The 17,056-nt window shown below is 34.2% G+C and overlaps 1 protein-coding gene across 1 annotated transcript; it reads right to left on the reverse strand.

Moving 5' to 3' along the window:
* Positions 1-1,136: 1,136 nt before the first annotated feature.
* On the reverse strand, positions 1,137-6,809 carry LOC129254980 (uncharacterized). Its single transcript, XM_064107598.1, has one exon. The coding sequence runs from the start codon at positions 6,357-6,359 to the stop codon at positions 4,026-4,028; it is 2,334 nt and encodes a 777-aa protein (XP_063963668.1). The 5' UTR covers positions 6,360-6,809; the 3' UTR covers positions 1,137-4,025.
* Between the last annotated feature and the right edge of the window lie 10,247 nt (positions 6,810-17,056).

A 17,056-nucleotide genomic window follows, 5' to 3' on the forward strand; every position in this document is an offset into this window, starting at 1 on the left:
ATAGTTAATCATATACATCAAATAGATTGCATATTGAGCATACACAAGGACTGTATTTATATCTGTTGCTTTTTCATGTGTGAAATCAAAACCAACTATTAATAATTTTTCGTTTAATATAATTTTTTCTTTAAACATTAAATTAATCAAATTCACAATACGTTTCCAGAAAAGCTTTACGCTTGGGCATTCTAAAACGACATGATAAAAAGATTCTGTTGTTTTACAGAAAATACATAAGTTGTCTGTTACAATTTTCCACCTCCACAAGTTGTATCTAAACGGTAAAATCCTGTGAAGAGTTTTGAAGTTGAGTTGCTTTATTTTATTATTTTTCAACGTCTTAAACTTAAATTTCAATGTGTCTTTCCAGTCAAAATCAACTGCAAGGTTCAATTTACCTTCCCAGAATGTTAAAGCAGCCGGTTCTCTTTTCTTAAATTCACACAATAAACTATAGAAATTGCGAGACTTCATTGATCGTAGTCTAATAAAATCAAGCGTTCTAATTTCGAATACGTCGCTTCCGTATTGTGAATTTGATTCATCGTTATCTGCATAACTTATGTCTAGAATTCTTTTGATCCAAATTTTTGGTATCGCATTTTTCAGTTTCGAATACATAAAGTCAATTAACAAAGAATTTAAGCCAAGCACTCGACAAATATGTTCTCTTGGCCGAAATCGTCCATTTTCTACAATGTCATTAATCGTTATAATGCCTTTTTCAAACCATCTTTTAAAAAATAAAGGTTTTCTATCATGTGTGATATTACTGTTGTACCACAAAACTTGATTTTTAACATTTACAATATCTGGAAACTGAATATATTTAAGTTCACTCCAAGTTATGAGACAGTCTATATAAAAGTCGGGTACCTTTTGTTTTACGCACAACTTCAACATATCTTTACTGAAACAATTTGTTTTCAAAATTAATAAAATAGGACATATTTTTTCAATCCAATATCTAAACATAAACTTCCACGGTGCATCATTATCATTTTCAAAGAATCTACTCAACCATGATAAATGTAAGGATTGGAATTTAGATTTCAGATCTATCATTCGCAGTCCTCCCCTTATAATATCATTAATTAAGACTGCTCTCTTGACTTTTTCTCGTTTTGAATTCCATAAAAAATTATACATCAGTTTATTGAGATCAACAAAAAACATAAGTTTGGCATATATCCTGTATTTGAAAATATACCCCACAACGGTTATTAAAGCGATTTCAGTGATCCCTCGCCTACTCTTCATGCATACCATTTCCAGACTATTTGTAAATTATCATACAATTTTCAAACACGGAATACATGTATTCCTAATCGGCATAGGCCAATAATCATCAGTGTATGAATTAAGCAGTAATCCGTTATACATTAAAATTCGATAATCGTTGAACACTTAAAAAGGGGGTTGTACGAAAAGTTCTGTATTAAATCAGATGGTTTATAATTTAACAGTATATCGGTATGGGGTTGAAATTTCATAGAATGCTATTTACTATATCGACCTTATATACTCGTTTACAGCTGAAAACAGCTGATTAAAAAATAAACTTTATAGTTCAAGGTTTTATACACTTGTTAATCCATTTAAACTACTATGGGGTTGACATAGTTAACAGTGTTATTTAAACACTTTAAACAGCATTTTTACTGTATAAAGTATCCTTAACGGATAAGTCCACCCCAACATAACCAGCATAACACTGAAAATGTCATCAAAATCGGATGTAAACTAAGAAAGTTATGACATTTTAATGTTTTGTTTTACTTCACAAAATAGTATACACATCGCGGTCGGTATGCAAATGAGGGACTGATGACATCACTCACTCACTATTTCTTTTGTATTTTATTATATGAAATATGAAATATTCTAATTTCCCCCTCATTGTCATATGAAACAAAGTTTTATTTCACCCTGAACATGTGGAATTACCATTGTTTAACATTTTATGGTTCAGTCAAGTTGGTCCTTATTGTCAAATCTGTAAAAATTGAAATATTGTATAATTTAAACAATAAAAAACAAAAGAAATGGTGAGGGACATCATTGATTCTCTTATTTGCATGTGACTAAATTGTGCGTATAACCATTTTGTGAAAAATATGCGAAACTTTAAAAATGTCACAACTTTCTTATTTTACATCCGATTTTGATGAAATTTTCAGGATTATGCTTGTCTGATTTTTCTCTATTGATCCAAACCAACATTTTCTAAGGTGGACTTGACCTTCAAGTTTTGTTTATTCCCAAAATCCTTTTACAATGAAACTTTAGGGTTTATAATACCTAAATAAATTCGGACCTTCTATTCCCTTTTTTAATCGATGTACATAGGGCCTCCGAAACAAGAGGGTTTGAATCCAATGTTAATATCAAATGAGTTATTAACTTGACCCTCCATCATGTCCATAAGTCGAAATCTGGTTTCCAAGTAAGCCTAACCCAACATAGCTACATGTACTGTAAGAAATCCGGTTTCCAAGTTAATCTAATCCAATATAGCAACAAGTACTGTGTGAAATCCGGTTTCAAAATAAGCCTAACCCAACAGCAACAAGTACTGTACGAAATCTGGTTTCAAAGTAAGCCTTACCCAACAAAGCAACAAGTACTGTATGAAATCTGGTTACCAAGTAAGCCTAACCCAACATAGCAACAAGTACTGTACAAAATCTGGTTTCCAAGTAAGCCTAACCCAACATAGCAACAAGTACTGTACGAAATCTGGTTTCCAAGTAAGCCTAGCCCAACAAAGCAACAAGTATACTGTACGAAATCTGGTTTTCAAGTAAGCCTAACCCAACATAGCAACAAGTACTGTACGAAATCTGGTTTCAAAGCAAGCAGTAAGTACATATCGCTGTCTGTTAACGTTTATACACGTCTCTGAACAGCTGAAGAATTGGTATTTAAAAGTAAAATGAGTGTACTGACTTATTTTGTCCGACTGGTACTGTGCAGGGGCCGCGGAAGCGGGGGGGGGGGCTGGGGGCTTCAGCCCCCCCCCCCCCCACTTTTTCCAAAACCGTGTACAAAAACGTAAAAATGACCATAAGATTGTGATTTTTTGCATGGTCAGCCCTCCCACTTTTGGCTCAGCCCCCCCCCCCCCCACTTTGAAAACAGTTCCGCGCCCCCTGCTGTGCAGGAGAGCTGGGAGGCAGTATTTGACAGGGTCTTAATCTTCGAATCTCTACCTTACAAATAAATACTCTACATATTACTGTCAATTTTAGGTGCACGTTTGCATATCATAATCATTACCTCTCCCCCTTTGCATACAGAGTCATATTTCATACTGCAATAATTAATCAATATTTTTTCATCACTTATTCAAAATCAATTACTTGGAAGAGTATTACAAGACAGTGGAATGAAATATCATGGAAATAATATACATGTAGAACTGCATTACACACATAAACATATACAAATAATTATAATAAATAATAAAGCTAACATTTATAGGGCGCTTTATACGGGTGTTTCAAAGCGCACAGGTGGGCTAACTAAAGTTAACAATGAATCTAGTAAAAAAAAGAAGAACGAACGAACGAACGAATACGATAAAACGACAGATGTGCATAACAAGCAAATGGTACGGGAGGGGGGGGGGGCAGCCCCCACTTTTCAGCAAAAACATGAAAATGACCATCAGGCGAAATGATGATTTAAAATAAAATTTCAGTCGTTTAAGAATATCAAATATATAAGAAAAGATACATGTTATAAACAGGAAATAAACTTTCAATTAAAATACACACATTCGAAAAACCTTTCATACATAGTAAAAGAAACGTCGGTGTGGGTGTTGCTTTTTGACAATGTGGTTGCTTTGTGGGAAAATGGAATTGATTTTTTGTGGGACGGAAATATTTTAATATCAATCAAACCGTTCTGTCGATTGTCAAACAGGCCATGACTATGGCATGTGCATGTTATTTAATGAATTCTATTATCCAACCTACACCACTCCACTAACGTAATAACTCAATATTTGGAATGGTTTATAAAAACATTTTTTCAAAGGTCTCCTTCTGAGAGTAATATTCAAGGTCCGACTCAAGATGGCGGGCTTTCACTTCATCATCATTCTCTAGTTTTCCTGGAGACTTCAATATCAACATCAATACAGGCACAACGCCCGCCACAACCACCGTTGCGAAGAACTCTACAGTCGCTGGCAGGTCACTGACTCCGTCAATGAAAATGATAGTTGTCAGTCCGAAAGCGACGACGATGGCGATGAGTAACAGTTGGAATACAATGCCAGCGACCTCGAGGTAAACTGGCTGATACTTTTGAATAACAAGTTTGAAGAGATGAAATGGAATAATGGGAACGCCGTTCTCGTATTTGATGAGCTTAAGGTTTGTTGCAACGGCTTCATCCTCTCCAACATTGGGATGAAGTTCAATAGCTTCATGGTCGGTTGCTTCTGTATCGCTCATTTCACCTTCAGTTTCGCTATTAGGTCGAGCTTGCATCCCCGACGGCTTCTTCGAATTTTGCTTGTCCACCTCCTCTGCTTTCTCAATAATTCTCTTTAGGAGAACACAATATTTGTCATAGAAATTGGTAACTGCCGTGACTAAGTACCCGAAAACCGTGATTATGACGACAACTACCGGGCCTGCAAAATCCGAATTCAAAACAAATCCGATGAAAGTGTATCCGATTAGCTCAGCGACATAGACGAAAGCAGCTACGAAAATGAAAATGACCGCGAAGGAAAGGAACATGGCAGAGAAGGCGGCGAAGATTTCAACGGCGTTGGGCTTTTTACTGGTACACTTGGCAACAGTCCATGTCACCGTGTAGAATAGAGGCACAGAGTTGAATAGGAGGACCAAACAGAATAAGATTAGAGCAAATGGGAAGACGATGACGAAAATGAGAAAGGTGACAAGAAGACGACATTTATTCTTGTTTTCCTCTTGTTTGACTCCTCCTAGGAGACCATAAGTAAAGTTCCATATTGGTGAGAACCAATAACTCCAAAGTGCAGGGTTAATGGCCATAAAGGTTCGATACTTCATGGTATACATAAACGTGCTAAATGCTGTCTTTGGTGAACTTGGTTTCTTTGGGACATACAGATTCTCTGTCAGGGGTATGACAAGCCCAAAGTCAACTCGATCTTCATCCTTTACTTCAAGACTAAACAAATCGTCGTATAAGTAGAGACCAAGGAAGAGCATGGCTATTGCTAAGAATATTACATTCACAAAGATGAACCAGAAGATGACAAGGCCTTTGCTAAGCAGGAGTTCATACGCGACTTCGAGGCGGTAAACGAACGCCTCGCCACTCACGGTGTATGATACAATGAAAGGAATGAATGGAATAATCATGAAAGCGACAACATAAATAAACCACCGGGCAGCAACAACCACGGTGTACTTTTGACAGCTAAAGCATAGTAGGTATTTGAGTCCAAGAGGAAGGTCAGAATTGAGTGCGATGTAGTCCTTTCCATCTCTCTCGATAAGTTCTTGTCCTCTGATGAAGAAACTCCCTGATAATGGCGAGAAAAGTGCCATAATCAATCCAAGGGCAAGGATGACACCAAGCCAATCATGTTTACGAACAAGTGTTGATTCAATCTCGAAGGGATTCCCATCTCCTGCCCAACACTCATAAAGTGTACTCCCTTGAATGATGTAATAAGTACAGAGAGGAAAGCCATATACCCCAACTAGGTCAAAATCGTCAGACCTTTGCTTTTCTAGACAGACCATTGCTCCTTTGTCTGCATAGAATTCTTTGTTGGTGATGTTCAAGGTGTCGTTTGTAGATTGAACGAGACTACTTATGAAGCTAGCTAGAATCCGTTCTTTATCATTATCTGTGGCCTTCTGGAAGCAATCATCAGGAGGAGTATTTACAGGTACCTCAATATTGACCACGCCCAAACTGAGAGTCCCAAGCGAGAGCTGTTCAAAGTCAAAGGGATACGAGAGGAGCAACTCTCCCTTTCCCTCCAGGGCCCATACCCAGGTAGTTGGATCAATGACGTTAGATCTGTTATCATAAACATTCTGGAGATCCGAAATTTTCAGTTTAAAGTAGATGAAAACAGCATTATCCTGGAAGACTTCACGTATCTTATCATCAACATCCTCTTTCTTGTCTGCTTGGAGGGTTAATGTACAATCCGTAGCAGACGACGATTGACCTTGTGTAACCTCCAACGAAGTGTTTTGGGGCACGGCAGTCGTCGTATCGTCACTCCCCATGATTGCCTCAGAGGTTGTTGTAGTATCCCCAGACGCCCATGTCACCAACAGACATATCATCACAATCAGAGTATAGTTCAAATGTTGATATGATTTCCCCATTTTGCTAGTTCACATGCATATGAAGAATGGCTCAAATATTTACCTCACACGGGACCGTTTAAAATGTCACGGGTCATATACACACTCACATTCAGATCGTGCCCTTACATACCAAACACAGCGGGCCTGGAATACTGTCTTGTACTAGAACATGTAGAAGCTGACATACTTTTCACATGCACCACCGAAAAGCCAGAAGTGATAGAGTTTTACTATAAAGTGTTGATTGACCAAAACACATGGATATCTCCTTGAAAATACTTGGTTTGATATTGTAGGCCCAGTACTGTATTTCCCTGTCCAACGCCAAACGCATACATGCATGCCACTCCCGATAATTGTTATATTTATTGTACACGGCTTGTATAGAGCGTAGTTCTACATGTACACTAGGAGGAGTCAGCGGTCCGTGGAGAGGGGCAGTTTTGCACCCATTGAAAGAAAAGTTTTTGTGTGCGGAGCAGGTATATAGAGGTCGGGGGTCTCTTTGCGTAGGCGTAGTGTAACTGTAAGAATGAAATCTGTTCTATTGTCGTGGTCGGTGCATGAAATTCATTGGCGGCGGAAGCCAACAATTTTAGGGGGGACGCAGGAAGCAATATTGACAAGCCCCCCCTAAAAAAAAAAAGGTTATCAACCAAAATTTCAGGGAGGGACTACCAGAAAAATTTGACATGCAAAAAAAAAAAAAAAAAGTCATCAACAATTTTAGGGGGGATCGTCCCCCCACCTCAAATTTTCTGCCGCCTATGATGAAATTGTGTTGGCATAACAAGTATTTCATACTCTCCCCTAACCCAGGGAGCTCTCCCAATCATGTCCATCACATTACCTTATCCATGTATCCACGTTCTCTCTCTCCCCCTCTTACTTCTCTCCCTCTCTCTCTCTCTCCCTCTCCCACCCCAACAACCGTCCAATGTGGTAATATTGAATAGTATTCCTATCAATGCAAAATTACTTTGGGGGTAAAATCGCACTTTAGAAAAATCATCATTGGACTCTTCTTCCCTCACAAGATAATTTGCATTATGATGACTGAATTTTGTTGTCGCGGATAGCTTGAACTTCAACGGACAAATTTTCATGATAATATAGACATAAATTACTTTGGAATTATCTAATCGACATTTAAAAGTATATAAACAAATATCATAATCCCGTTTCATAAAGCTCAAAGAAAAAAATGAAGTGAATTTCATAAAGCTATTTTTTTTTTTTTTTTTTAAACAAGTTCACACCTAGTTACCATTAATGCATATAGCATTTCCATTTGTTTGAAAGCAGGATAAAAGAGCATTGTAGATTAGATGCCTTGCTCACGGGCATAGCTGCCGCGGCCGGGGATCGAACCCCGGACTTTTTTATGTATAGCCAGGCGCCTTAGACCACTCGGCCACGGCACCTCCTAATTTTTTTTTTTTTTAAAGGATGTTTTATTGTATTCTCTCAAATCAAAATAAACATTCACATTCCATAAGCAAGTTGTACAAACTATTTGAAACATGATTATAAATTATACAATAAATCCAGAACAAATATAATTATACAAACTATACATCAAACTTCAAAGATACTAGAAATTAATACTAATGCGTTTCAGCAATTACAAAATGAAATATTAACAAGATGTATGAATGATAAGAGAGAAAAAAAAAAATAAAAGTGTTGTTCTACCTCCCAACCCCCCCCCCCCCCGTCCCTAGGTTAGGAGCACCCTCCCCTTTTTATGCCTATACTCTACATGGAAGGGACTACAATTCTCCGTATTTATTTATTTTTGTATTTTTTGTGTGGTTTTGTCTCTCGTTGTATATATACCTTTGCCTCACTCTCCCTATATATTCTTTTAATTCAGATTTTCCCATTTCCTTAAATGTAGAGACATCTTACCTCTACCTAGCGCCAGCCTTCTTTCTTCCCATTCTTCTTCTTTAAATTTCCTTTTAATTTCATACATGGGTATAAGTGCTCCCTTTTCCCTCCCTTTGAAGATTAAAAATTTAACAAAGATTAGAAAATGATTGACTAAACGTTCCTTTCCTTCGTCCTTTAATTCTACACCTACAAGAATTTCCTCCCAGCTTAAATTGCCCGTCGAAATAAAACCAAACATCTTCTTACAATTATCCCAAACCAGACAAGCATATTCACATTCCAAAAATAGATGGCGATATGTTTCTTCCTCTTTTTTACAATAACCACAAAGATTATTCTGTGAGATTTTAAAACGGAACAAGTGATGATTTGTATAAGCAATGCCGTGTAACATTTTAAACTGAAACTCTCTTAATCTACTGTTCAGAGTACATTGTCTTGGTCCTTTAAAAATCTTTTCAATCTTTTCATAAGAAAAACTATATTTGTTTTTTAACCTTTCGAAAACATCAGGTATTGTGAAGTTACATTTCATAAAATTTGCATAAACGTTTTTAGATACTAACTCCTCTATTGACAAAATTCTTTTTCCAGATATAAATGATATTTCTTCCCTAAGAGAAGCCTCTTTGCTATCTATTTTCATATTTCGTTTCCAGCTGACTGGAAAAGTTTTATAAATTGACTCTATCAAATGAAAATCATTTATGTTTAAACCCTGTCTTTGGAAGTACGAAAATGACCTTAAGTTTCCATCACAATCCATAATATGTTTCAGTCTGTAAATATTTTTTTCATATAATTTTTGGTTAAATATGCATTTCCCTTCAATTCGTACAAATTTATTGTTAAAAAATATCTCATTTCCTTTATATGTTTCAGATTTTAATCGAAAATCCTTCGTCTCTATCCATACTTCTAGCAAATCTATATAAAACTAATTTTTTTTTTTTTTAAAGGATGTTTTATTGTATTCTCTCAAATCAAAATAAACATTCACATTCAATAAGCAGGTTGTACAAACTATTTCAACATGATCAAAAATTATACAATAAATCCATAACAGTTATAATTATACAAATTATACATCAAACTTCAAAGATACTAGAAATTAATACTAATGCATTTCAGCAATTACAAAATGAAATATTAACCAGATGTATGAAGTGATAAGAGAGAAAAAAAAGATAAAAAGTGTTGTTCTACCTCCCAACCCCCCCCCCCCCCCCCCCCGTCCCCAGGTTAGGAGCACCCTCCTCTTTTTATGCCTATACTCTACATGGAAGGGACTACAATTCTCCGTATTGATTTTTTTCTGTGTATTTTTTGTGGTTTTGTCTTTCGTTGTATATATACATTTGCCTCACTCTCCCTAGATATACTTTTAGTTAAGATTTTCCCATTTCCTTAAATGTAGAGACATCTTACCCCTACCTAGCGCCAGCCTTCTTTCTTCCCATTCTTCTTCTTTAAATTTCCTTTTAATTTTATCCATGGTTATAAATGCACCCTTTTCCCTCCCTTTGAAGATTAAAAATTTAACAAAGATTAGAAAATGATTGACTAAACGTTCCTTTCCTTCGTCCTTTAATTCTACACCTACAAGAATTTCCTCCCAGCTTAAATTACTCGTAGAAATAAAACCAAACATCTCCTTACAATTATCCCAAACAAGACAAGCATATTCACATTCCAAAAATAGATGGCGATATGTTTCCTCCTCTTTTTTACAATAACAACAAAGATTATTCTGTGAGATTTTAAAACGGAATAAGTGATGATTTGTATAAGCAATGCCGTGTAACATTTTAAACTGAAACTCTCTTAATCTACTGTTTAGAGTACATTGTCTTGGTCTCATAAAAATGTGTTCAATCTTTTCATAAGAAAAACTATATTTATTTTTTAACCTTTCGAAAACATCAGGTATTGCGAAGTTACATTTCATAAAATTTGCATAAACGTTTTTAGATACTAACTCCTCTATTGATAAAATTCTTTTTCCAGATATAAATGATATTTCTTCCCTAAGAGAAGCCTCTTTGCTATCTATTTTCATATTTCGTTTCCAGCTGACTGGAAAAGTTTTATAAATTGACTCTATGAAATGAAAATCATTTATGTCTAAACCCTGTCTTTGGAAGTACGAAAATGACCTTAAGCGTCCATCATAATCCATAATATGTTTCAATCTGTAAATATTTTTTTCATATATTTTTTGGTTAAATATGCATTTCCCTTCAATTCGTACAAATTTATTGTTAAAAAATATCTCATTTCCTTTATATGTTTCAGATTTTAATCGAAAATCCTTCGTCTCTATCCATACTTCTAACAAATCTATATAAAATTGCGGCAATGCTATCTCCAACAATCCAAGCAAGTAATCACATGAAAATATAAAATTTCCTCCCAGATGTTTTGTGGCATAATTGAAATATTGTTTCCATTTCATTGCATTATTTTCTTTTAGTTTTTTAATCCACATAACTCTCTGTGCCTTTATTAACCATTGAAAATTCATCATTTTCAAGCCGCCTTGATGGTAATCTAAATACATCGTTCTTTTGTTAATCTTATTTCTGCCACCCCACAAAAAAGTAAAAGCCAACTGATCAAGTTCAACATAAACCCATCCTGGGATTGGTGTGAGAGATGCCACAAATATGAATTTTGAAAATATAAATTGCTTTAATAATTGTATTTTGCCCATCAAGGTTAAATCTCTTTGCTTCCACCAGTTTAACAACTTCTTTATTTTACTTAATATTTCTTTATAATTCAATCTTTCTTTTACTTCTACATCTAAAGAAAAAAATACACCGAGAATCTTTATAAAATCCACCTTTTGGCCAAAAGATAAATCATATGATTTTCCTTGAGAGGAACCTAATAATAAAACCTTCGTCTTATCGCTATTAACTCTAAGTCCTGATACTTTTCTGAATTTTTCTAAAATTTCTATTACTTTTTTGACTGAATCTAGGTCTCGAACAAAAATAGACATATCATCTGCATACATAACCTGTTTTACTTCTTCCTTTCCAAAGAAAATTCCTTTAACATCATTATCATATCTTATATTATGCGCTAATACTTCTATGCATAAAATGAAAAGATATGGTGAAAGCGGATCTCCCTGCCTTACCCCTCTTTCCACATGAAAATAGCTTGTAGAATCTCCTCCGTTAAAAATACAACTTTGGCTATTTGTATACAGTATTTTGACCCATTTGCGAAATTGCTGACCAAAACCAAATGAACCTAATGTTTGATGTAAAAAATTGTGGGATACCGAATCAAAGGCTTTTTCTAAATCAATTGCTATCATATACCCAGGGATATTATTATATAACGTATGAAAAAGCATATCATCAATCAATCTGATAGCTTCTCCTATATTCCTGTGTTTAATAAATCCGATTTGATCTGCTAATACAACGCTTTCCAAAACCTCTTTAATTCGTTTTGCTAAAACTTTGGATATGATCTTATAATCTGTATTCAATAACGAAATGGGTCTATAATTCTTTACGTAATGTGGGTCTTTCCCTTCTTTAGCTAATAAAATAATAATTGCTTGTTTTTGTGATGCAGAAAGTTCTCCAAGAGCAAAAGCTTCATTGAATGCCCCAATCAATACATCCCTTATTTCAGCCCAAAATGTACAATAAAATTCAACTGTTAACCCATTATTTCCAGGGGATTTATTTTGCTTCATTTCTTTCAGCACCGAAATACACTCCTCTTCTAATATATCCCCTTCACAGCTTTCAGAATCTTCAGATGTTAACATTGGTACATTTCTAAAGAAATCCTTAAAATCTTCCGTGTATTCCCTAGCATAAAGATGGGTATAAAATGATTTAATTTCATTTAAAACTTCTTTCTCATTTTCAGTAATTTCTCCGTTAACCTTAACTAATTGTATTATAGTACTTTTCTTCTTGTTAGATTGTAATAGTTGACTAAAATACCTTGTATCCCTTTCTCCACTTTCGTACCATGTCGCACGAGACCGAATTTTAATACCTTCATTAATGTAATCGTAACTGTCTGCAAGTTCTTTTCTTTTCTTTTCTATCTTTTTAATCAATTCTTCATCTACTGGATTTACGCAACTACCTTCTAAACATTCCAATTCCTTTTCGAGAGATTCTTTTTTAATTTTTTTTTCCTTAGCCAGTTTTTTCGAAAAAGTTCTTGTGAAAGACATTATTTTCATTTTCAAATAATCCCATACAACTCTTCTATCTTTAACTTCTGTCTTTATTTTCTCCTTTAATGTAAGTATTTCTGTTTTCATCTTTTTCACATATTCTACATTACCACAAAGGCTATTATTAAATTTCCAATAAGAACCATTCTTTTTACGCATTTCCTTATCAGTTTTATCATACAGAAACAAAAAAATAGCTGAATGGTCAGGAGCTATAGATGGTAAAATTTTGCAGCTGATAACAACATTTACCAATTCGTCTGATATTAGCCAATGATCTAATCTGCTTTGCATAAACGGATTATTTTTAGTGAAGGTAAATTGTCTTTTCAATGGATTTCTCTCTCTCCGTATGTCTATTAATTGTAGTTCCTCCATGAAATTTTCTACTTCTTTACTAACGTTGTCATGTATTTTTTGTTTCACTGTTCCATTATAATCTAATTCAGAATTCATAATGATATTAAAATCTCCTCCCATTAAAATAGGTTTATTACAACTATTAATTTTGTTTAATTTTATAAGCATATCCTTTAAAAATTTTATTTGATGATTTTCTTTATCTCTCGTCGGTAAGTAAACATTACAAAGGACCATTCTATGTCCTTGGATTTCACAATCAATGAGTATGTATCGCCCTTCGTCATCTTGTTTTATATTTATAAGTTTAAAGTCTATTGAGGTTTTGATAAGAATGAGTACTCCTCTGCTATGATTTGATCCATGACTATAGTAACATGACCCATCCCACCCAGAACTCCATCTATCCTCTACATCTTTTGTACTATACGTCTCCTGTAAAAAAATTACATCCCCTTTTTCTTTGCACCATGAAAATATTCGTCCCCTTTTCGCGCATTCTCTTATTCCTCTAACATTTAAGGAAACAAAATTACAATTTAAACATCTATTCATAAAGAAAATCTAAAAAGATCATTCTACCATTTTTATTGTATAAAAACTTTAAGATTTTCACTACGTTATTTATAGGGAGAGTGAGGACTAGACATACCAACATATTTCCTAGTGTAACTGCAGTACATAGTCCAATGATAAACTCTAATTTATTGCGCCATTGTTCAAAACAAAAATAAATGTCTATCAATTCGAGTATTACTATCCCTTCCATGTAGAACATTATCTCTAAGAATCCTAAAAAAGGTGCTCGTAATACCTGCAAGTAAAAAAAGAAGGGAAGGAATCCCATCTCTACGACCTTCCCCAAAGCAACACTCCCTCACAGCTCACCCTTCTTTACAGGTTGCTGTAGTATTTCCAAGAATAATAATCTACCCCTAATTGTTGTCTTTTTTCTTTGTTATAATCTTATTGAATTTAAACGAAATAGCTGTAAATAAAATCAATAATGAAAAAAAGAAAAACTGACATGCATTCAATCAGCATATACCGCATTAATAAGTTAAGTTTTAAACTTACACATACTAAGCAAGTAAATTTTTATGTTAATAATAACCTATCCCCACAAAACAATACAAGTAAAATAATGGTACATGTTTAAATGAAACACAGCCAAACAAAGTCCCAAAGCATTCCAAATCCCCTTGTTTCTATAACTAAAAAACAACTTTCAAACAGTCCTGAGATTCACCTTTTGGTAACCAAACACCTAATCCCTATATAACAATGTACCAAAGTCATGATATTGGATTCCATATGAGCATATTAAAGGTGTTACACTTTAAGGAATTAAATCATTAATTCCATCATTAATGCCAGGAATAAAGAACGAAATACTTATGTAACAATAAATTCCACTGCAGGTAATGCATTTATGTACCCAATCATTGGTTCAAAACAACAAACCTTGCATTTTGGGACATTGTATTGAGAATAACTTCCTTTTGAATATTTAGTTCTATCTTGTACAAAAGGAACACCTGGTATTCTTTTCTTTCTTAAAATCTAAGCAAACAAACACTTGGAGCAAACTATTACAATAATAGGCACGTTCCACAAGTAAGCATTTGTATTATACAAGTATTCAAGTAACATATTATCACATGACAAAATCCTAGCATAAGGTTGTTGAACGTCGTCAGAATTATGATTTTTCAAATTCCATTGTACTCAATACATATATTGCAGAATTGCAGTAATCAAGATGTTGTCCTTAAATTCTAAGAAAATCTCAAGAATTGTGATTTTTTCATATTACTGAATATACAAAAAAAAACAAAAAAACAAAGATCCAAAATGTTACTTCTTTGTTTGAATTCGCTTTGGTTTCCCCAATTAATGCAAGAATGAACAAGAGATGCGATCATGCGCAACCCCCTAATGCAAGTCACCATATACCTCAATCAGTGCCTCATGTTCCAAATAATCAAAGAAAAAACTGAACATCGTGTCTCTCCTTTGGTATTTGTGCAACATTCCTCAAGCCTGTGAGCATACTGGTGGTCTTGTTCTTTTCTCTAATTCTATAGGCCTAATTTGTGTAATGAATGAAGACCCAAAAAAAAAAAGCTTTAAAAGCAAGCAGTACAATACTTTGTGTTCCTAATCACTGCTTCAAGACAATAAACTTGCATTTCTTAATACATTTCAGGCTGCCCTTTTATTTCAAATTCATCCCTGCATCAATTGGGAAAGAAGAAAAGGCAACACTTTGTTATTTTTTTTTTGATATCCAAACAAATATACACTTAAACATACATACTCCTGCTATTCAAGTATCTAACACATTACAACAGGAAAGTTTCCCCATTTTAAGGATTTGCTCTCCTTTTCAAAATTCTCCCTTTTTTAAATTCCACTGTACCGTAGTACAAGAATGACCAGATTGCATTATTCTGGCTTTGCTTCTTTTTTGTAAGATACTCTCAAGAGTTATTTCTTTTCATAAGGCATTGAAAATTCAAGGTGTTATTTTGTTTATATAGATTCACCTTGTTAACTTAATTCTTAGAGGATGAAAACGAGAAGCGATCATGCGCAACTCACCATAGCGTTAATGGTATGTTTTGTACACCAATCAATGCCTCGAACACTCCAAATTCCATCTTATGATTCTAATTATAAACAAAAACTTCATATTATCCCTCCTTGAATATGAGCCACATTCCCGAGCCGGGCAAGCAATATTAATAGTGTTGCTCCTGTATAAATAGGCACTCCAATTCTATGGGCCTTATTTCTTTCTTCATACATTATAATGTATGAAGAAAGAAATGCTTGTCTAACATTAAATACTACTAACAATCAATACGATGTTTTACGTTCCTCATAATCAGTTCTTCAAACAATAAACTTTGCACTTCTTGGGTAAGATATTTCAGGATGTCCCCCATTCAAATGTTCCAGATTCATCCTTGCATTGATTGGGAAAAAAGAAAAGGATACACTTGTTATTCCTTTTGATTTTGAAATCTAACCATATAGGCACTTAATTGCAACTATTCAACAAACATAATAGGTTTACATTTGCAACAAGGAAATTTGCCATTCTTAAGGATTTGCAACATTTTTTCAAACTTCTCTCTCCTCTCTCTTATTTTCAACTACCACAATATGCCTGATACAAAATGGCCGAATTGTGTGATTTCTTTTTACAAATACTCTCAAGAAGTATGTCCTTCTAATTAATCGTGGGCATCGATTGCGAGTTGTTAGTGATCGATCTTGTCATATAAATTTTACTTTTGCTATGCGATATCATGAATCTGAACCCGATGTTGAAATAAAAACCATAAGAGATTTTGATAGTTAAAAAATGTAAAGTTTTAAAGGTCAAGTTCACCCCAGAAAAATGTTCATTTGACTCGATAGATAAAAATCAAACAAGCAGACCGCTGAAAATTTCATTAAAATAGATTCTAAAATAAGAAAGTTATGATAATTTCAAGTTTCGCTTATTTTTCACAAATCAGTTATATGCATATGCAAATGAGAGAGTCGGCGATGTCCCTTACTATTTTTTTTAATTGTTTGAATTATACAATATTTCACTTTTTACAGATTTTACAAAATAAGGACCAATTTGAACTTGACTTAACCCTAAGCTGTTAAAGTAATGGTCATTCCAAATGTTCATGGAGGAATAAAATGTTGTGTCACATGACAATGAGGAGAAAAATAGAATTTTTCATATTTCACATAATAAAATACAAAAGAAATAGTGAGTGAGTGCTGTCATCAGTCTGTTGATTTGCATACCGACCAGGAGGTGCATATAACCGTTTTGTGAAATTAAGCGAAACTTTAACCTGTCATAACTTTCTTATTTTACATCGATTTTGATGAAATTTTCAGTGTTATGCTCTTTGGATTTTTCTCATTTTTTTCAAATCAACTTTTTGTTGGGGGTGGCCTTGTCCTTTATAAACACGTGGACATTTTGAGACCAAACAAAAATAATGCACTCTGAATAAAAGCACCTTTTCAAATTATATTCATAGAGCATTTTTAGTTGGAGTGATAACATGCCGATTTGATATGAGTTTTACCTGAGAGTATAATCATTTTTTCCTAACTTGGAATTTATTGAGAATTTTATTGACTAATTAATGTCATGTTGCGTGAACTATCCGCCAACACCATAAACATGCATACCTCTAACATGGTACTTCTTATAATCATC

The sequence above is a fragment of the Lytechinus pictus genome, chromosome 2 (assembly GCF_037042905.1).
Source record: "Lytechinus pictus isolate F3 Inbred chromosome 2, Lp3.0, whole genome shotgun sequence".
In the NCBI taxonomy this organism is placed as follows: Eukaryota; Metazoa; Echinodermata; class Echinoidea; order Temnopleuroida; family Toxopneustidae; genus Lytechinus; species Lytechinus pictus.